We start from the raw sequence: 24,688 nt of genomic DNA, 5'->3' as shown, positions 1-24,688 counted from the left end.
TGTTTTAATTTGAAAGTCTCTGTCAGCTCCTGTTCACCTGTGGTCCTCCCTCTCTCTCCCTGCTGTTACCTGCTGGCCACGCCCACCTCACCTGCTCTCTCCCCAGTCACCTCTCTCTGTCCTTGTCAGAGTTCAGTTTGTCTGTTTTCCTTCAGCTTCCTGTCTTTCTGTGGGTTTCACTTTGCTTCTCAGTTAGTTGATTTGTGTTGGCACCTTGTTTGGTTTTCTTTTGTTATTTCTGTTTGATTAGCCTGATCTGTTCTTTGGATGTTATAATAAATCTTTTCTTTTGTAGCCGTGTGCCTTCCGTCTGGGTCCAACCGGTACCTCTGATACATGGTGTGTTTCATCAGTCCGAGCTCCTCTGAGTTCATTAGCTGATGAAATATGTCAGTGACACTGAAACTGAAAAATACTGATCAGAAAAAAACAGGAAATGCAGGAGTCAGAGTTTCCAGAAACTATTTGACTGACAGATTTGCCCAGTGTTCATGCACATGTAACCGGCTGTGGCGTCACTGGACATGAGGACTAATGTCTTCCATCACAGCCAGTATTTACTGGGGTGTCCAATCTCATGAAGCGTACGAGGAGTCCCTGGTGGTTTGACAAGTTGTTCTCAGTAAATCTTTTTATTTCTGGCCTGTGTAGTTTTTTGACTTTTATTTGTGAGCCATATTTGATGTTTTTCAAATATCAAACACAAGCGAACCCTTTGATGGATGCCAAAGACCTCGTAACTGCTACTAATGTGATATAAAAGCTGTTTCAGGGAAAAGACACAGATCTTGGTGACATGATGTTTTTGGGTTCACAGGCAGCCTGAGGCGTCTCGCATCCTCTTCATCTTCCTCATTGTCCTCAGAGACAGCAGATGTGTTCACGTCAACCTCTAATGCAGAATGCTGGCAGGGTTATTTAAAGCCAGCGGGGGAGGGGTGGGGGAGCCGGTACTTTCCCCTCTGATTAATGAAGCCGTGTCCTTCAGGTTTCATGGGGCGGGACTCGGAGCCTCCGGCCTTCATGTTGTTGTCCTGTTTTGTGTGGGATGTCGGATTGGATGGACACATTCGGTCTATAAACCACACCGAGTCACGAGGACGTCAGACAGGACGTCGCCATGGCAACAGACAATTTGGTTTTGTGACTTTGGATTGAAAGAATGAAAAAAATAAAAAAGTGGTGAAAGTAAAGAAGTATATACTGTATTTTTCTGCCAAGTTACCTTTGAGCAGGGCATTTATTTACCACCTGAACATCAGAGTCCTGTGAAATGGTCAGACTGTTTTCATGGATCAGAACCCCAATGGGCTGCTGGGTTTTAAAGACGTATATATCTAAAGATATATATTTGTACATTTACTGAAGTGACAGTTTACATTCACTACATTTAGTAATTTAGGTGTTTTTATTGTATGGAATGGTTTTATGATGGACTATAGTGTTTCTACTCTTTGTTAAAGGGAAAGTTCACCACTCTCTCTGTGGATGTTTCCTCAGTGTCAATGTTAAATGTGCTCAAATGAAGCAATAAATCCATAAATTCCTCAGTGCTGCTGTATTGAGTTTTCAGCAGCCTCATGATGTTGTTGACGGGAAAGAAGGTGGTTATTGGTCATTTTACTTGTAAGGATGAAAATACAACACTAAATCACTGGACTTCTCTGTTTTGCTGCATTACCGGGTTTTATGGACCACTTTGGGACGTCAGAACAAACTGACAACACAACATGTGATATGTAAAGTGGCTTCATCAAGCTTGTTTGGCTGGAAACGGCTTGTTGCAGCCTTCAAAAAGTCCTTACCAGACAAAAACTACTGGTCCTATTGAAAAAAATTGTTTCACCGTAAGCGACAGAAACTTGTCGGTAATAACTGTATTAAATTTTATGTTCCTATTTCTTAGTTTAAGGGCTTGGTCGCAGGTTAGAGACGCCCTCCGTTTCTGATTTAGACCTGAACTCTCAGAGCTCAGATATAATAGGAGTCCATTGGAGAGTTTGTGAGAGAACTAAGTGTTAAGAGGGGATTTTGGTCAAAACTGTGAGTCTTATCACAACGAGAGCTGCACTGAGTGAAAGCTGACAAAAATCCCTACAGTTTCATGTATAAGTTGTGTATTTAGAGTGAAATTTGTGGGCAAAAAACAGGATTAACAAAACCTTTTTCACAATATTTCAGGGCGCAAAAAGTTAGACTGTGACATCTCATGTGACATCTCAGGTGACATCTGAATCTCCCAAAAAAAAAAAAAAAAAAAATTTAAACTGCGATTTTGAAAAAAACGTGACAGATATCTTTATTCAGTAAAAGGTCAAACACTCATGACCCGTTTAAACATGAGTGACATTTCTACTGTAAAGTGTGCCGGAGCTGTGGGGCTCCAAAGTTGGCTGAATTTGTCACAAATTGTCACATTTATCGGGAGGATTTCCCGTTCGCTTTAAGGTGGACAAAATCACCGTTTTGTACAAAATACGTAAACACCGAACGACAAATAACTACTAAAAGTCATATAAAGTTCCTGACTGTCTACACCAACACATCACCTGTGTCCTCAGCTGTCATCGAGTGGTCCCAGGTTCCTGATTGTCCTGATGTCTCCTGTCTCTGCAGGCACCAGTCTCCTCCAGGAGGTTGTGTACCTGGTGAGTCAGGGAGCCGACCCGGACGAGATCGGTCTCATGAACATCGACGAACAGCTGCCTGTCTTAGAGTACCCTCAGCCAGGGCTGGACATCATACAGGTACAGTGATGACCTCAGATCAGCAGTTATTTCAGTCCTGGAGGAGGCCGGTGGAGGCTGGTAGATAATAAAGAAGGAGGCTACACTGGTGTGAATCTGCCTGTTACTGTGTGTGACAGCATAGTAACAAACTCCTGTTTAGATGTGAAACCGGAGAGCATGCTGGGAGTTTCCTCACTGTGAACCGCACAATCAAACCAAGACTCACACTGATACTACAGCAGGTTCACTGCTTCAGCTGCTCCTGCAGTTTGGTTTGGATTTATTACGAACAACTACAGAGTGTGTTGGCAGCCTGACAGTGAGAGTCTACTTAGCCAAGTTTCTAAAATCTAAATGCATTTACAGAAAATCTGTTCAATAAAATGTGAGTTTGTGGCCGGAGTTGCTGGTGGTGCTGAGTGTCCAGGTGGAGCCGACTGCAGGAGGATGATGCAACAAGATGCTTTCATAGAGACACTTCCAATCAAACCTAAAATGATGGAAAAAGTACATCAACAAACTCCCAAACAAAGTTTATTTATTGACCCTGCAGTATAATTTTAAAATCATGTCTTTGTTCAATTAATAAAGTAGCTATTGATTTTGGTTTGTACTCATATTAAGGAGAAGGGAGAGCATGGACTGTTGTAACACTTTGATATTTTCCCAATTAATCAAAAACAATTTACTGGACTAGCTAATTTGCTATGTTTCAAACTTCAATGTGTCAACAATGTATTTATGTGTTTTTATTAAATATGTACAGGCTGTAATATTAATTTAAGTGCTGTCATTCCACTGTTACTGTCTCAGGGTCCAGGGACGGCTGTCACATGACTAAAATACACATAATTAATCAATCAAATACTCAAGACATTATCTATCATTTATGTTGTAGTGACTGCTGGACAAAATCTAATATCACCAGGCTGATAGTATTGAACAGACAATGGGTCTGCCGACATAATGTCAGACTCTCTGCTGGCGGACACACAAACAGGCTCAATGGACTCCTTGAGAGAAAAAGTATTTTCCAAGAAAACCAGCAGATCAGATGTTGGAGGTTTTGAACAGATAAGAGCAGCAGCAGCGTTCTGAAGGATCGATCAGAGCAGACTGACTTCCTTTGTGTTTCCACAGGAGCTGACGTCCCCCCGCTTGATCAAAAGTCATCTTCCCTACCGGTTCCTCCCGACAGCGATGCACAACGGAGAGGCCAAGGTCAGTGTCAGGACGCATGACGATCTTTACATCTCGACGCTCATTTAAAAGGTTCTGCTGAGATTTGTTGGATATATTCTGAAGTAGAAATCACGTATCCACAAACTGTGTTCTGAATTTCAATAAATCTAATATCAAAACATTGTTTCAGGACTATGAAGATTGTTAGTTACGGTGAATCTAGTGTTCATGCACCACGTTAAAGTGTCCCGTACACAGTGACCACATTCAAACAGTCCACATGTGGGACAAAGAGTGCATTTTTCTGGGACGATGTTGGACATTTACCAATGCAGAGAGACTAAACTTTCAATGTCTGTCCAACTTAGAAAATAAAAACAAACGTTAGGGTAGAGGTCGAAGTCGAAGTCAAATCATCTTTAGGTTTCCAGATTCTAGAAAAGCGAGTGTTGACTTTTAACAAGTGGAGCCAATCGACACGTGGGACGTTATCTCGACATCTGGAACATTGTCTCGACATCTGGGACATTGTCTCGACACATGGGACATTGTCTCGATATCTGGGACATTGTCTCGAGACGTGGGACATTGTCTCAATATCTGGGACATTGTCTCAACACGTGGGACATTTTCTCGATATCTGGGACATTGTCTCGGCACATGGGACATTGTCTCGATATCTGGGACATTATCTCGACACGTGGGACATTGTCTAAACATCTAAGACATTGTCTCGATATCTGGGACATTGTCTCAATATCTGGGACATTGTCTCAACACGTGGGACATTTTCTCGATATCTGGGACATTGTCTCGGCACATGGGACATTGTCTCGATATCTGGGACATTATCTCGACACGTGGGACATTGTCTAAACATCTAAGACATTGTCTCGATATCTGGGACATTGTCTCGAGACGTGGGACATTGTCTCAATATCTGGGACATTGTCTCGACATGTGGGACATTGTCTCGACACGTGGAACATTGTCTCGATATCTGGGACACTGCCTCGACACGTGGGACATTGTCTCGATATCTGAGACACTGCCTCGACATGTGGGACATTGTCTCGACATGTGGGACATTGTCTCGACACGTGGGACATTGTCTCAATATCTGAGACATTATCTTGACACGTGGAACATTGTCTTGATATATGGGACATTCTCTTGACACGTGGGTCATTGTCTCAATATCTGGGACATTGTCTTGACAGGTGGGACATTGTCTCGACACGTGGGACATTGTCTCGATATCTGAGACATTGTCTCGACATGTGGGACCTTGTCTCGACACGTGGGACCTTGTCTCGACATGTGGGACATTGTCTCGATATCTGGGACATTATCTCGAGTTCCTCCTGGAGACCTGAGTTCCTCCTGGAGACCTGAGTTCCTCCAGGAAGACCTGAGCTCCTCCAGGAGACCTGAGTTCCTCCAGGAAGACCTGAGTTCCTCCTGGAGACCTGAGTTCCTCCTGGAGACCTGAGTTCCTCCTCAGCAGCTTGTTTTCGAGCTGAGTGAATGAGCTCCCCACCGACATCAGGACAGCAGAAACTCTGAACATCTTCCACCACAAACTAAAAACACACCTCCTCCTCCTTTATCTTGAACAGTAGAACTTTAGTATCTTAAAATAGAACTTACTGATAGAACTTTGTAGTTTGGCTTTCTGGAAGAAATTGTATTTTCTTGATTCTTGTTGTTCTGGTTTTGAACCCTCATGGTTGAAATGAACTTATTGTAAGTCTTTGGATAAAAGAGTCAGATAAATGTAATGTAATGAAATGTAATGAGTCTCTCCAATGATGGTCAGTCCTCAGCTCCCCTCCAGGTGAACCACATTCAAGGCGCTCTGTGGTTTACTGACATTTAATGCAATCCAAAGAACGAAACACAGAAAATATACAATTCGTGAATAACTTAAGTTGCAAAACATTCTCATAGAGAACAATAATCCGAAGATCGTACGTTGTTAGGAACATAACAGCTTCAATAAACATAAAACACGCCTCATTGGCCGTTGGAGGGCTCGTAAGTATCTTTAGCTTCAATATCCTTTGCTTTCAGTCCGACTCGTACTAATAACTTTATATCATGAAGAAACCACCGTTGTTGGCAGTAGACGCCGCATGTGCTCGGCCTCCCCCCCGAAACACGCTAACACGCTAACGAAGGTTCACTCGTCACAGGAAGATCTGCCAAATCTTAATTCACCAAAACACAACATGTTTCTATATACAGTACAAACTAAATCATCAAATGAACTCACTTCCTTGATGGAGTCCAACAAGGAATCTGTATGGTACTGTCCTCTAACAGCAGCATTACTCTGACTCTGTCTCTGACTGGACCGTTGTGGTTCTGTTCCAGGTGATCTACATGGCCCGGAACCCGAAGGACCTGGTGGTGTCCTACTACCAGTTCCACCGCTCTCTCAGGACTATGAGCTACCGGGGAACCTTCCAGGAGTTCTGCCGGCGCTTCATGTACGACAAACGTAAGTATGAAGGTTGACTGGGACCGTCCCTCCGGTCCATCTGATCCCTCCGGTTCCTCCGGTCCCTCCGGTCCAACTGTCTCACCGTCGCTGCTCTTCCTCTGCAGTGGGCTATGGGTCCTGGTTCGAACACGTTCAGGAGTTCTGGGAACATCGTATGGAGTCTAATGTCCTCTTCTTGAAGTACGAAGACATGTATAAGGTAATACCATGACTTCAGCCTCTTTGGCTAGTCCTCATCGCTCCTTTACGGTACCAGAACCTCTTATCTTGGTGGTCTTTCCCCGAGGGTCCACTCGCTCGGAGTAATTTAGATAAAAGTGAGTGAGCTGCTGTGTAGGAACCGTGGAGATGTCCGGTAGGAAGAAGACTGGGTCCATGTGGAGGGGCTGAACGCTGCGCTCCTTAAACGCTCCACAAATACCTGGATTGTTGTTAGCAGTGAACATTGATGGATACAAACATATTCAATACAATTTCATTCATAAATCATTAAATCCCAACAGCAGTGGTCTCAGGAAGCTCCCTCCACCCAACGTGTCCGATCTGTCTCGGACAGAAAATCTCTAGAAAACACCAGATCAATATTTGCTCTTTGCTCTGCCAAAGGTCCATTTTCAGAAGATATGCTCTTATCAGTTTTACGAGGCTCAGACGCACACTCGTCCTTTTCTGCAGATTCCTGGAAGAGGTTTCTCAGAACTGACCGGAGAAGATGAATTTGTAGTTCAGAGAACGTCTTGTAATCAAACAGATGAGCAGATGAGTTATGTTGTGTGCTGGATGCTGCATTTGAAGGGTTATTTATCCTCTGAATGTTTAATCCTGTCAAATCACTTTTTAATCTGACTCACTGGATCGGAGGAGCATAAAATCAACTTTAAATGTTTTTGAATTTAATTTAAAGCTTCTTTCATACTGAGTCTAAAAGATTGGATGTAAACACAGTCACTCGTGAACAGATTTATCGCCTGACTCCATAAAGCTCCTTTTAGCTTTTTGTTTTTGTTTTCCGACCCTCAGCTGTAATGTTGGAGCTCGTTCTGGTTCTGAATACTTTGGTTGACAGCAGAAGACAGCAAAGCTTCTGACGAACCACAGAGTCCAGTCAACACTACAGGCTGGTTAGTAACCAGCTAGCACAGCAGCGTTAGCAGCTGAGGAGACAGATAGGGAATGTGTGGGAGTGGTGGAGGCAGACGAGTCAATACAGGACATACAGTATTAGAGATCAATCTAACGAGTCCACGTGAACGCATCTGCTGAATGTGTAAATGTGCAACATGCTAAAGTTACAGTCTCCTTGTGTTTAGTGTCCTTGTGGTTTTAAATTAGAATACATGGAGGCTTCAGCAGTTTGACATCATTCATTAATTTTACAAAATATTACCATTACGACTTACTGCAGCGTGATCACAGGGCTACGACCAGCAGCTGGTTAGCTTAACATACCAACCGGAGACAGGCCTCCGCTCGGTCCAACGGTCCGTCTCATTAACACGTTATTGATATTTTGATCTGTTTGAAAATATAGTATATAATGACATGCTAACATGCTAAACCTTCACATCACGTCATCACCATCATCAGTCGGATGAAATTAAGGTTTATTGAACATGAAGAGTCATGAGAGTGGTTACCAGGAACTCACATGACATCATGAGTCCTATCAACCTAACACATGTTTGTAATGAATCCTGTACATTACGACACTCATCTTTCATCTTTCATTCACTATAATTTAAAATGCACGATTCTGCTCATCAGCTGCTGTTTTCCTGTGTAGTGACACAAAGGTTCTCGTCATGTTTCAGTGACTCACTGACATCACTCTGACATCACTGACATTGCTCTGACATCACGCTGACATCACGCTGACATCACGCCGACATCGCTCTTACATCACGTTTACTTCGCTCTGTCATCACTCTGACATCACGCTGACATCACATTGACATCACGCTGACATCGCTCTGACATCACGTTTCCATCTCTATGACATCACGCTTACATCGCTGTTATATCAGGCTGACATCACTCTGACATCACGCTTACATCACGCTGACATCGCTGTTACATCACTCTGACATGGCTGTGACATCACGCTGACATCGCTCCTACATCACGTTTACTTCGCTCTGTCATCACTCTGACATCACGCTGACATCACTCTGACATCACGCTGACATCGCTCTGACATCACGTTTCCATCTCTATGACATCACGCTTACATTGCTGTTATATCAGGCTGACATCACCCTGACATCACGCTGACATCTGTCTGACATCACGTTGACATCACTCTGACATCACTCTGACATTACGCTGACATCGCGCTGACATCACGCTGACATCACTCTGACATCACGTTACATCACATTGACATCGCTGTGACATCACGCTGACATCACGCTTACATCACGCTGACATCGCTGTGACATCACGCTGACATCGCTCCTACATCACGTTTACTTCGCTCTGTCATCACTCTGACATCACGCTGACATCACTCTGACATCACGCTGACATTGCTCTGACATCAAGTTTCCATCTCTATGACATCACGCTTACATTGCTGTTATATCAGGCTGACATCACCCTGACATCACGCTGACATCTGTCTGACATCACGTTGACATCACTCTGACATCACTCTGACATTACGCTGACATTGCGCTGACATCACGCTGACATCACTGTGACATCATGCTTACATGACTCTGACATCGCGCTGACATCACGCTGACATCACTCTGACATCACGTTACATCACGCTGACATCGCTGTGACATCACGCTGACATCACACTTACATCACGCTGACATCGCTGTGACATCACGCTGACATCGCTCTGACATCGCTCTGACATCACGTTTACATCGTTATGACATTACTCTTACATTGCTGTGACAACACGCTGACATCACTGACATCACGCTTACATCACGCTGACATCACGCTGACATCGCGCTGAAATCACGCTGACATCACGCTGACATCACGCTGACATCGATTTGAAATCACTCTGACATCACGCTTACATCACACTGACATCACGCTGACATCGCGCTGAAATCACGCTGACATCACGCTAACATCACACTACCATCACGCTGACATCGCGCTGAAATCAAGCTGATATCACGCTGACATCGCGTTGACATCGATTTGACATCACGCTGAAATCACACTGACATCACACTGACATCGCTGTGACATCACGCTGACTTCACGCTGACATCACGCTGAAATCATGCTGACATGACACTGACATCACGCTGACATCGCTGTGACATCACGCCAACATCACGCTGACATCACGCTGACATCGCTGTGACATTGCTCTGACATCACGCTGACATCACGCTCATATCACGCTGAAATCACACTGACATCACACTGACATCACGGTGTGACATCACGCTGACATCACGCTGACATCGCTGTGACATCACGCTGACATCACGCTGACATCACGCTGACATCACGCTGACATTGCTGTGACATCACGCTGACATCATGCTTAAATCACGCTGACACCACGCTGACATTGCTGTGACATCACGCTGACATCATGCTTACATCACGCTGACATCGCTCTGACATCACGCTGACTTCATGATGACATCACGCCGACATGCTTACATCACGTTTACTTCGCTCTGTCATCGCTCTGACATCACGTTTCCATCTCTATGACATCACGCTTACATCGCTGTTATATCAGGCTGACATCACTCTGACATCACGCTTACATCACGCTGACATCGCTGTTACATCACTCTGACATGGCTGTGACATCACGCTGACATCGCTCCTACATCACGTTTACTTCGCTCTGTCATCACTCTGACATCACGCTGACATCACTCTGACATCACGCTGACATCGCTCTGACATCACGTTTCCATCTCTATGACATCACGCTTGCATTGCTGTTATAGCAGGCTGACATCACCCTGACATCACGCTGACATCTGTCTGACATCACGTTGACATCACTCTGACATCACTCTGACATCACGCTGACATCGCGCTGACATCACGTTTCCATCTCTATGACATCACGCTTACATTGCTGTTATATCAGGCTGACATCACGCTGACATCACTCTGTCTGACATCACTCTGACATCATGCTGACATCGCGCTGACATCACGCTGACATCACTGTGACATCACGCTTACATCACGCTGACATCGCTACGACATTACTCTTACATCGCTGTGACACCACGCTGACATCACGCTGACATCGCTGTGACATCGTGCTGACATCATGCTGACATCACGCTGACATCACTCTGACATCACGGTGACATCACGCTGACATCGCTCTGGGATCACGCTGACATCACGCTTAAATCACAATGACATCACGCTGACATCGCTGTGACATTGCTCTGACATCACGCTGACATCACGCTCATATCACTCTGAAATCACACTGACATCACGGTGTGACATCACGCTGACATCACGCTGACATCGCTGTGACATCACGCTGACATCACGCTGACATCACGCTGACATCACTCTGACATCGCTGTGACATCACGGTGACATCACGCTGATATCACACTGACATCATGCTTAAATCACGCTGACATCACGCTGACATTGCTGTGACATCACGCTGACATCACGCTTACATCACGCTGACTTCGCTCTGACATCACACTGACTTCACGATGACATCACGCCGACATGCTTACATCACGCTGACATCACTCTGACATCGCTCTGACATCACTCTGACATCGCTCTGGCATCACGCTTACATCACACTGACATCGCTTTTACATCACGTTTACTTCGCTCTGTCATCGCTCTGACATCACGCTGACATCACATTGACATCACGCTGACATCGCTCTGACATCACTCTGACATCACTGACATTGCTCTGACATCACGCTGACATCACGCTGACATCACGCCGACATCGCTCTTACATCACGTTTACTTCGCTCTGTCATCACTCTGACATCACGCTGACATCACATTGACATCACGCTGACATCGCTCTGACATCACGTTTCCATCTCTATGACATCACGCTTACATCGCTGTTATATCAGGCTGACATCACTCTGACATCACGCTTACATCACGCTGACATCGCTGTTACATCACTCTGACATGGCTGTGACATCACGCTGACATCGCTCCTACATCACGTTTACTTCGCTCTGACATCACTCTGACATCACGCTGACATCGCGCTGACATCACGTTTCCATCTCTATGACATCACGCTTACATTGTTGTTATATCAGGCTGACATCACCCTGACATCACGCTGACATCTGTCTGACATCACGTTGACATCACTCTGACATCACTCTGACATTACGCTGACATTGCGCTGACATCACGCTGACATCGCGCTGAAATCACGCTGACATCACGCTGACATCACGCTGACATCGCGCTGAAATCACGCTGACATCACGCTGATATCACTGTGACATCACGCTGACATCACGCTGACATCACACTGAAATCACGTTGACAACGCTGTGACATCATGCTGACATTGCTGTGACATCACGCTGACATCGTTCTGACATCACGTTGACATCACGCTAACATCACGCTGACATTGATTTGAAATCACTCTGACATTACACTTACATCACGCTGACATCACGCTAAAATCGCACTGACATCACGCTGACATTGATTTGAAATCACTCTGACATCACGCTGACATCACACTGAAATCACGTTGACAACGCTGTAACATCACGCTGACATCGTTCTGACATCACTCTGACATCACGCTAACATCACGCTGACATTGATTTGAAATCACTCTGACATCACACTTACATCACGCTGACATCACGGACATCACGCTTACATTACGCTGACATCACGCTGACATCGTGCTGAAATCACGCTGACATCACGCTGACATCACACTGACATCACACTACCATCACGCTGACATCGCGCTGAAATCACGCTGACATCGCTCTGACATCGCTCTGACATCACGTTTACATCGCTATTGCATTACTCTTACATCGCTGTTATATCAGGCTGACATCACACTGACATCTTGCTAACATCACGATGACATCGCTGTTACATCACTCTGACATGGCTGTGACATCACGCTGACATCGCTCTGACATCACGTTTACTTCACTTTGTCATCACTCTGACATCACGCTGACATCACTGACATCACCCTTACATCGCTGTTATATCAGGCTGACATCACCCTGACATCACTTTGATATCACTCTGACATCACGCTGACATCGCTCTGACATCACTGTGACATCAAGTTGACATCACCCTGTCATCGTTCTGACATCACTCTGACGTCACTGACATTGCTCTGACATCACGCTGACATCATGCTGACATGCTTACATCACGCTTACATCACTCTGACATCGTTCTGACATCACTCTGACATCGCTATGTCATCACTCTGACATCACGCTGACATCACTTTGACATCACGCTTACATCGCTGTTATATCAGCCTGACATCACACTGACATCACGCTAACATCACGCTGACATCGCTGTTACATCACTCTGACATGGCTGTGACATCACGTTGACATCACGCTAACATCACGCTGACATTGATTTGAAATCACTCTGACATTACACTTACATCACGCTGACATCACGCTAAAATCGCACTGACATCACGCTGACATTGATTTGAAATCACTCTGACATCACGCTGACATCACACTGAAATCACGTTGACAACGCTGTAACATCACGCTGACATCGTTCTGACATCACTCTGACATCACGCTAACATCACGCTGACATTGATTTGAAATCACTCTGACATCACACTTACATCACGCTGACATCACGGACATCACGCTTACATCACGCTGACATCACGCTGACATCGTGCTGAAATCACGCTGACATCACGCTGACATCACACTGACATCACACTACCATCACGCTGACATCGCGCTGAAATCACGCTGACATCACGCTGACATCGCTCTGACATCGCTCTGACATCACGTTTACATCGCTATTGCATTACTCTTACATCGCTGTTATATCAGGCTGACATCACACTGACATCTTGCTAACATCACGATGACATCGCTGTTACATCACTCTGACATGGCTGTGACATCACGCTGACATCGCTCTGACATCACGTTTACTTCACTTTGTCATCACTCTGACATCACGCTGACATCACTGACATCACCCTTACATCGCTGTTATATCAGGCTGACATCACCCTGACATCACTTTGATATCACTCTGACATCACGCTGACATCGCTCTGACATCACTCTGACATCAAGTTGACATCACCCTGTCATCGTTCTGACATCACTCTGACGTCACTGACATTGCTCTGACATCACGCTGACATCATGCTGACATGCTTACATCACGCTTACATCACTCTGACATCGTTTTGACATCACTCTGACATCGCTATGTCATCACTCTGACATCACGCTGACATCACTTTGACATCACGCTTACATCGCTGTTATATCAGCCTGACATCACACTGACATCACGCTAACATCACGCTGACATCGCTGTTACATCACTCTGACATGGCTGTGACATCACGCTGACATCGCTCTGACATCACGTTTACTTCGCTTTGTCATCACTCTGACATCACGCTGACATCACTGACATCACGCTGACATCCCCCTGACATCCCCTTGATATCACGCTGACATCACTCTGACATCACGCTGACATCACCCTGACATCACTTTGATATCGCTCTGACATCACGCTGACATCGTTCTGACATCGCTCTGACATCACTCTGACATCACGCTGACATTGCCCTGACATCGCTATGACATGACGCGGACATCACTCTGACATCACGTTGACATCACCCTGACATCACTTTGATATCACACTGACATCACGCTGACATCGCTCTGACATCGCTCTGACATCAGTCTGACATCAGGCTGACATTGCCCTGACATTGCTATGACATGACGCGGACATCACGCATACATCATGATCACATCACGCTGACATCGCTGTGACAACAGGAAGACATCATGCTTCCATCACTCTGACATCGCGCTGACATCACGCTGACACCACGCTTACATCGCTCTGACATCACACTGACATCACGCTGTCATCGCTGGGACATCACGCTGACTTCGCTCTGACATCATGCTTCCATCGCAATGACATCACGTTTACATCGTTGTGACATCACGATGACATAATTCTGACATCACGCTTACATCATGCTGACATTGCACTGAAATCACAGCGATGTAAGCGTGATGTCATTGCGATGTAAGCGTGATGTCAGAGCGATGTAATCAGTCTGACATCACGCTTACATCACGCTGACATCGCTTTGACATCACGCTGACTTCGCTCTGACATCACGCTTCCATCGCAATGACATCACGTTTACATCGCTGTGACATCACGATGACATAATTCTGACATCACGCTTACATCACGCTGACATCACTTTGACATCACGCTGATATCAATCTGACATCGCACTGACATCACGCTGACGTCACGCTGACAAAGCTGTGACATCACTCTGATGTCACTCTGACATCAATCTGACATCAATCTGACATCACGCTGACATCGCTCTGACATCACTCCGACAACATGCTGACATCATGCTTCTATCACTCTGACATCGCGCTTACAACATGTTGACATCACGCTGACATCACGCTTACATCACGCTGACATCACGCTGACATCACGCTTACATCACGCTGACATCGCTGTGACATCACGCTGACATCACTGTGACATCACGCTGATATCGCTCTGACATCACGCTTACATCGCAATGACATCACGCTGACATCACCCTGACATCACTTTTATATCATGCTGACATCACTCTGACATCACGCTGACATCATGCTTACATCGCAATGACATCACGCTTACATCGCTGTGACATCACGCTGACATCACGCTGACATTGCCCTGACATCGCTATGACATGACGCGGACATCACTCTGACATCACGTTGACATCACCCTGACATCACTTTGATATCACACTGACATCACGCTGACATCGCTCTGACATCGCTCTGACATCAGTCTGACATCAGGCTGACATTGCCCTGACATTGCTATGACATGACGCGGACATCACGCATACATCATGATCACATCACGCTGACATCGCTGTGACATCAGGAAGACATCATGCTTCCATCACTCTGACATCGCGCTGACATCACGCTGACACCACGCTTACATTGCTCTGACATCACACTGACATCACGCTGTCATCGCTGGGACATCACGCTGACTTCGCTCTGACATCACGCTTCCATCGCAATGACATCACGTTTACATCGCTGTGACATCACGATGACATAATTCTGACATCACGCTTACATCACGCTGACATTGCACTGAAATCACAGCGATGTAAGCGTGATGTCAGAGCGATGTAATCAGTCTGACATCACGCTTACATCACGCTGACATCGCTTTGACATCACGCTGACTTCGCTCTGACATCACGCTTCCATCGCAATGACATCACGTTTACATCGCTGTGACATCACGATGACATAATTCTGACATCACGCTTACATCACGCTGACATCACTTTGACATCACGCTGATATCAATCTGACATCGCACTGACATCACGCTGACGTCACGCTGACAAAGCTGTGACATCACTCTGACGTCACTCAGACATCAATCTGACATCAATCTGACATCACGCTGACATCGCTCTGACATCACTCCGACAACATGCTGACATCATGCTTCTATCACTCTGACATCGCGCTTACATGTTGACATCACGCTGACATCACGCTTACATCACGCTGACATCACGCTGACATCACGCTTACATCACGCTGACATCGCTGTGACATCACGCTGACATCACTGTGACATCACGCTGATATCGCTCTGACATCACGCTTACATCGCAATGACATCACGCTGACATCACCCTGACATCACTTTTATATCATGCTGACATCACTCTGACATCACGCTGACATCATGCTTACATCGCAATGACATCACGCTTACATCACTGTGACATCACGATGACATCACGCTGACATCCCGCTAACATGGGTCTGACATCACGCTTCCATCATGCTGAAATCCCGCTGACATCGTGCTGACATCACTTTGACATCACGCTGACATCGCGCTGATATCTATCTGACTTCACGCTGGCATCACTTTGACATCACGCTGACATCGCTGTGAATGCTCTTACATCACGCTGACATCGCTCTGACATCACTCTGACATCACGCTTACATCACGCTGACATCGCGCTGACATCGCTCTGAGATCACGTTGACATCACGCTTACTTCACGCTGACATCGCTGTGACATCATGCCGACATCACTTTGACATCACGCTTACATAAAGCTGACATTACGGTTACATCATGCTGAAATCCCGCTGACATCGCTGTGACATCACGCTTACATTTTGATGACATCACGCTTACATTGCTGTGACATAACGCTGACATCACTCTGCCATCACACTAACATCGCGCTGAAAACACTTTGACATCACAGGCATCATTCTGACATCGCTCTGACATCACTGACATCACGCTGACATCACGCTGACATCGCCCTGACATCACAGACATTGCGCTGACATCGCTCTGACATCGCTCTGACATCACGCTGACATCACGCTGACATAGCTGTGACATCACGCTGACATCGCGCTGACATCACTCTGAGATCACGCTGACATCACGCTTACATCACGCTTCCATCACTTTGACATCACGCTTACATAAAGCTGACATTACGGTTACATCAAACTGACATCGCTCTGAAATCCCGCTGACATCACGTTGACATCAGTCTGACATCACTGGCATCATTCTGACATTGCTCTGACATCACTCTGACATCACGCTGACGTCACGCTGACATCGCTCTGACATCACGCTTACATGGCTTTGACATCACGCTGACATCACTCTGACATCGCTATGACATCACGCTGACATCGCTCTGACATCACTCTGACATCACGCTGACATCGCTATGAAATCACGCTGACATCGCTGTGACATCACTCTGACATCGCTCCTAAATCACGCTTACATCGTGATGACATCACGCTTACATCGCTGTGACATAACGCTGACATCACTCTGCCATCACAGGCATCATTCTGACATCGCTCTGACATCGCTGACATCACGCTGACATCGCTATGATGTCACTCTGACATCACGCTGACATCGCCCTGACATCACGCTGACAACACGCTGACATCACTCTGAGATCACAGACATCACTCTGAGATCAAGCTGACATCGGACTGACATCACACTGAAATTACGCTAACATCACTGTGACATCACGCTGACATCGCCCTGACATCACGCTGACATCACTCTGAGATCACAGACATCACTCTGACATCGCTGTGACATCACGTTGACATCACGCTGACATCACGCTGACATCACGCTGACATCGCTGTGACATCACGCTGACATCACTCTGAGATCACAGACATCACTCTGACATCGCTGTGACATCACGTTGACATCACGCTGACATCACGCTGACATCACGCTGACATCGCTGTGACATCACGCTGACAACATGTTGACATCACGCTGACATCGCCCTGACATCACTCTGACAACACGCTGACATCACGCTGATATCGTCCTGACATCACTCTGACAACACGCTGACATCACGCTGACATCACGCTGACATCACTGTGACATCATGCTTACATCGACTGAGACTGACACACTCAACCCGTCTCTTTATACTGTGAATTACACAGATCAATACTCTTATTAACTAAACAAAGATTAATATTCACTGAAAACTGGATTATAGAGATATTGGTAAGTAAATATCAAGAAAAACATATATAGGCGAGTATGTCGACAAAAGTTCACACAGACGAGCACACAAAGAAAAAAATCTCCCAGAACAGCTGAAAATCAATGCTTTGATCACATTAGCATGTTAGCAAGATGACTGATAAAATCCTCTCAGAGCTGCAGACCTGTTTTCAGCTCATTTAAGCTCACCATCATTTAGGTCAGTAATTTCTAACTGAACCTGAACACACATTGACCCGTCTGCAAACACACGTGTGTATAACGTACACACTAATAAGCGCTCCTATCAGTGTGTAGGTTAAACTGAGCTGTACATTACATCCTCACATGTGTTCCTCACCGTTATGACTGAGTCAGCAGAAGGAATGCAGTGTCCTCCGCAGCTGTGGGCGTGTTCACCCAAAACACAGCAAGGATGCCATTCTCTGCATTTATGTTTTCACCGAGGTCCCATTTTTCTACGCGTCCTCCCCCTTGCAGAACCTGGGGACGCTGGTGGAGCAGCTGGCCCGGTTCCTGGGGGTTTCCTGTGACAAGGCTCAGCTGGAGGGGATGGTGGAGAGCTGCAACCAGCTCATCGAACAGTGCTGCAACTCGGAGGCGCTCTCCATCTGCAGGGGTGAGTGGGGAGGAGGAGACCGCGCCATCCCAAAAATCTGACATGCATCTGTGTGAAAGAACCAACTTGGCTACCATGTAGAGGCTGTGGAAAATGTAAATACAGTTTTTTTGCAATCGCTCAGACAAATTTCTTGAAACCTTGCACCCTTTTTTAAATTTGTCAGCACAAAACTCCTCAAACTACCTTCAAAAAACCTCCGACTCTTCTGGGAAAAGACAAACTTTCACCTTGAAACTGTTTCATCTGTTCTCAAAACCAAACTATGTTGTCAGAATTTAAACCCGACTGCAGCACTGAAACATCTGTAAATACAGCAGGACTGAAACATCTGTAAATACAGCAGGACTGAAACATCTGTAAATACAGCGGCACTGAAACATCTGTAAATACAGCAGGACTGAAACATCTGTACATACAGCAGGACTGAAACATCTGTAAATACAGCTGGACTGAAACATCTGTAAATACAGCGGCACTGAAACATCTGTAAATACAACAGGACTGAAACATCTGTAAATACAGCGGCACTGAAACATCTGTAAATACAGCAGGACTGAAACATCTGTAAATACAGCAGGACTGAAACATCTGTAAATACAGCGGCACTGAAACATCTGTAAATACAGCGGCACTGAAACATCTGTAAATACAGCAGGACTGAAACATCTGTAAATACAGCAGGACTGAAACATCTGTAAATGCAGCGGCACTGAAACATCTGTAAATACAGCAGGACTGAAACATCTGTACATACAGCAGCACTGAAACATCTGTAAATACAGCGGCACTGAAACATCTGTAAATACAGCAGGACTGAAACATCTGTAAATACAGCGGGACTGAAACATCTGTAAATACAGCGGCACTGAAACATCTGTAAATACAGCAGGACTGAAACATCTGTAAATACAGCAGGACTGAAACATCTGTAAATACAGCGGCACTGAAACATCTGTAAATACAGCGGCACTGAAACATCTGTAAATACAGCAGGACTGAAACATCTGTAAATACAGCAGGACTGAAACATCTTTAAATACAGCAGCACTGAAACATCTGTAAATACAGCAGGACTGAAACATCTGTAAATACAGCAGGACTGAAACATCTGTAAATACAACAGGACTGAAACATCTGTAAATACAGCGGCACTTAAACATCTGTAAATACAGCGGCACTGAAACATCTGTAAATACAGCGGCACTGAAACATCTGTAAATACAGCAGGACTGAAAATTCTAACACTAGTCTAACAGCAGTCTAACAGCAGTCTAACACCAGTCTAACAGCAGTCTAACACCAGTCTAACACCAGTCTAACACTAGTGTAACACCAGTCTAACACCAGTCTAACATCAGTCTAACATTATTCTAACATCAGTCCAACACCAGTCCAACACCAGTCTAACACCAGTCCAACACTAGTCTAACACTAGTCTAACACCAGTCTAACACTAGTCTAACATCAGTCTAACACCAGTCTAACACTAGTCTAACACCAGTCTAACACCAGTCTAACACCAGTCTAACATCAGTCTGACATTATTCTAACACCAGTCCAACACCAGTCTAACACTAGTCTAACACCAGTCCAACACTAGTCCAACACCAGTCTAACACTAGTCTAACACTAGTCTAACACCAGTCTAACACCAGTCTAACACCAGTCTAACATCAGTCTGACATTATTCTAACACCAGTCCAACACCAGTCTAACACTAGTCTAACACCAGTCTAACACCAGTCCAACACTAGTCCAACACCAGTCTAACACTAGTCTAACACTAGTCTAACACCAGTCTAACACCAGTCTAACATCAGTCTAACATTATTCTAACACCAGTCCAACACCAGTCTAACACTAGTCTAACATCAGTCCAACACCAGTCCAACACCAGTCCAACACTAGTCTAACACTAGTCTAACACCAGTCTAACACCAGTCTAACACCAGTTTAACATCAGTCTAACATTATTCTAACACCAGTCCAACACCAGTCTAACACTAGTCTAACATCAGTCCAACACCAGTCCAACACCAGTCCAACACTAGTCTAACACTAGTCTAACACCAGTCTAACACTAGTCTAACATCAGTCTAACACCAGTCTAACACTAGTCCAACACCAGTCTAACACCAGTCTAACATCAGTCTAACATTATTCTAACACCAGTCCAACACCAGTCTAACACTAGTCTAACACCAGTCCAACACTAGTCCAACACTAGTCTAACACTAGTCTAACACCAGTCTAACACTAGTCTAACATCAGTCTAACACCAGTCTAACACTAGTCCAATACCAGTCTAACACTAGTCTAACACCAGTCCAACACTAGTCCAACACTAGTCTAACACTAGTCTAACACCAGTCTAACACTAGTCTAACATCAGTCTAACACCAGTCTAACACTAGTCCAACACCAGTCTAACACTAGTCTAACACCAGTCTAACACTAGTCTAACACCAGTCTAACATTCGTCTAACATTAGTATAACACCAGTCTAACATTATTCTAACATTAGTATAACACCAGTCTAACACTAGTCCAACACCAGTCTAACACTAGTCTAACACCAGTCTAACATTCGTCTAACATTAGTATAACACCAGTCTAACATTAGTCTAACATTAGTATAACACCAGTCTAACATTAGTCTAACACTAGTCTAACGCCAGTCTAACATTAGTCTAACACTAGTCTAACGCCAGTCTAACATTAGTCTAACATTAGTATAACACCAGTCTAACATTAGTCTAACATTAGTATAACACCAGTCTAACATTAGTCTAACATTAGTATAACACCAGTCTAACATTAGTCTAACATTAGTATAACACTAGTCTAACATTAGTCTAACATTAGTATAACACCAGTCTAACATTAGTCTAACATTAGTATAACACTAGTCTAACATTAGTATAACACCAGTCTAACATTAGTCTAACACTAGTCTAACGCCAGTCTAACATTAGTCTAACATTAGTATAACGCCAGTCTAACATTAGTCTAACACTAGTATAACACCAGTCTAACATTAGTATAACACCAGTCTAACATTAGTCTAACACTAGTATAACACCAGTCTAACATTAGTCTAACACTAGTATAACACCAGTCTAACATTAGTATAACACCAGTCTAACATTAGTCTAACATTAGTATAACACCAGTCTAACATTAGTCTAACATTAGTATAACACTAGTCTAACATTAGTCTAACATTAGTCTACCATTAGTATAACACTAGTCTAACATTGATAGATTATGATTTCACATCTATGAGCTGAGTTTTAAGAACTTCTTGGATTCATTCTGAACACAATTGTTTGTTCATTTTTACATTTTTAAAATTGTATTCATATGATTATTTATTTTATTTTATCTTTTAAAATATGTGTTTTATGTTGAACACTTTGAGGTTCCATAATAATCTCATCTTCAAGGTGGATTTTATAGGGGTGATTTGTGGGATGGTTGTACCGCCATCGTGTGGCTGCATGTTGGACCTGCACCCCAGACTTTCGTCTTTGGATTCATCCCTCTGACTTTCACCTTCATGTCTTTTGAATCTTTTTCTTGATTTGGGATCATTTTTCAGTTCGGTTCATGATGTCATTCATGTTTAGTTCTTGTTTATCATCTGTTTATTTCCTTTGTGAGTCATCCAATTTTTTTCTTTTAGTGCATGGGAGTCTGCTGTGTGGTCTGCTGTAGGTTTAATGCAGAGCTGACAGTCAGTCTGTGTCACAGCAGGTGAGTCGTAGCTGTTTTCACTCTGCAGCTGTTAGATAAGACGGATGTTTTTAGGAGATAAACCCCACCTGTCAGTCTGTCTTTATGAATCCTTCCTGTCCTCCTGCAGGTCGAGTTGGTCTCTGGCAGGACGTCTTCACAGTGTCCATGAACGACAAGTTCGACGGGGTGTACAGACAAAAGATGGGCAAGTCCGACCTGACCTTTGACTTCAGCCTGTGAGGAGAGCCAGACCCCCCCCCCCCCCATCCCCCGCCTGCTCCAACTGATCCACGTCAGTATCGTCCACCAGTGCTCTCTTCCTGCCAACACCCACACTGACGTTCAACGGTCTGACACTGGAACCACTTCACAAGACTTTCTCCCATAATGCAACCTGTCATCAACAATCACCCTCTGAACTGATCGAAATCAATCCAGAATGATAGTTTAGTGAATCATGAATTCAATCAATATCGTACGTCCACACTGCTGTGTGTGTTTGAGTGGACACACACGGGTCAGGAACTCAGGTTGGACCACGCTGGTCAGCACAGTCACAGCTGACCTGCGGACATCTGGGATGGAAATATGACGGCGCTCCTGTTAATGTGGAACACACAGAACATTCAGACTTTTATTAAGTTATTATCATCATTATTGTTATTATTACCATCATTATTATTATTATTATTAATATTATATTTGACACCTAAAGGTTTCTTGAAGCGTTCTTTGCCTGCAGTTACAGAAAAAAAATGCACATGTGCAACAACTAATGTGATCACGTTACCACATGACCACATGTATTTTGCACATGTGAAACATGTAGTATTGGAACATGTTCATGGTGTCATGTGTGAAGCAAATGCAGATTCCAATGTTAAAACTTCTCCACATATTTCTCCCATATGTTGCAGCATGTGGTAAACATGTGGTAAACATGTGGTAAACATGTGGTAAACATGTGTCATATATGTGCTCTTATAATGAAAACCAGGCGGTGTTGCTGGCCTGGACCATCAGGGTTTATAGATGCTGGTTGGAGGAGCAGCAGGCCGGGAGCTGTTTTCAGCTCAGATGTCTGTTTGAAATATGTGGTATTTATACCCGAACAGCCCAGAACGTGTTTTTATCAGATCGTTGTTGAAGAAAAGCACTCATGCAGGTGCATCTCACCCCGAACATTCAGGGCAGACTTCCCATCAGGCTTAGGGATGTTTGAGGAAGAAGTCTGGGACACGGTCTGTGTGTGTGAACCTGCTGCCCACGCTGTGATGTCATGTGTCTGGTTCCAACAAGTAGCTCATCTGTCAGCTCTCCTTTGAGCTCTGTTTTGATCTCCACTTAAATTCTTATGAGAAATATCTGGTTCTTTAGCAGCTGAATGCTAACCAGCTAACGTTGCGTCTGCTCTGTGGAGCTGGCCAGCTCCTGGAAACAGGTCGGTGAAAACCAAAATAATAAGATAAAAGTGCTTAAAGGCTCTAGAGTTTAGAGATGAATCTCTGTTGGTGTGACCTACTGTTAGTGTAGAGAAATACATTTGAATTGTTCATCTTTAAAGTTAATGTGATTTTAACTCTCTGCGTGTCACATGACCGAGCCTCCATCGTTCCTCTATTCAGGTCATGGAGTTCTTTAACTTGTGTATATCAGCCACACATATCTGCACACGTCTGAAGGTCAGGAGGTCAATAAAACATTCACAGTCATGAGACACTGAAACTGTCCAGACAGATGAAACAGCTTGATATCAGAAGGTCAGCAGGAGCACGTCACTGCCTGGAGCTGAAGAACAAGAAGCATCCTGAGCTGGAAGAACGTGTCCCCAGTTTAACCCTGATACTGTGTGATCCACTGGAGGTGAAGACAAATCTGAAGAGAAGAAAGAGTCACACCTGAATCAGCTGCAGCGTCTTCGTCAGATTATTACTGCTGTTATTATTATAACTCAAGGTGCTGCAGGGTCTGTGTGTGTGTGTGTGTGTATGAGAGTGTGAGAGTGTGTGTGTGAGTGAGAGTGTGTGTGTGAGAGTG

The 24,688-nt window shown here is 44.7% G+C and overlaps 1 protein-coding gene across 1 annotated transcript in view; it reads left to right on the top strand.

The window, feature by feature from the left end:
* The window catches only part of sult4a1 (sulfotransferase family 4A, member 1), a 43,128-nt gene that overhangs the window by 15,423 nt on the left and 3,017 nt on the right, over positions 1-24,688 (top strand). Inside the window, exons 2-7 of the mRNA XM_069156328.1 lie at positions 2,617-2,747; positions 3,870-3,950; positions 6,288-6,414; positions 6,522-6,616; positions 18,772-18,910; positions 22,779-24,688. The exon at positions 22,779-24,688 is cut by the window's right edge and continues 3,017 nt beyond it. Of these exons, the coding sequence (XP_069012429.1) occupies positions 2,617-2,747; positions 3,870-3,950; positions 6,288-6,414; positions 6,522-6,616; positions 18,772-18,910; positions 22,779-22,891 (686 nt within the window). The 3' untranslated portion in view covers positions 22,892-24,688. The remainder of the gene's footprint in view (positions 1-2,616; positions 2,748-3,869; positions 3,951-6,287; positions 6,415-6,521; positions 6,617-18,771; positions 18,911-22,778) is intronic.

Source organism: Embiotoca jacksoni, unplaced genomic scaffold, assembly GCF_022577435.1.
Source record: "Embiotoca jacksoni isolate LCO1_2020_lvr unplaced genomic scaffold, fEmbJac1.0.p SCAF_21, whole genome shotgun sequence".
Lineage (NCBI taxonomy): Eukaryota > Metazoa > Chordata > Actinopteri > Embiotocidae > Embiotoca > Embiotoca jacksoni.
The sequence above is the reverse complement of the archived record's forward strand: the minus strand, read 5'-3'. Positions and strand labels throughout refer to the sequence as shown.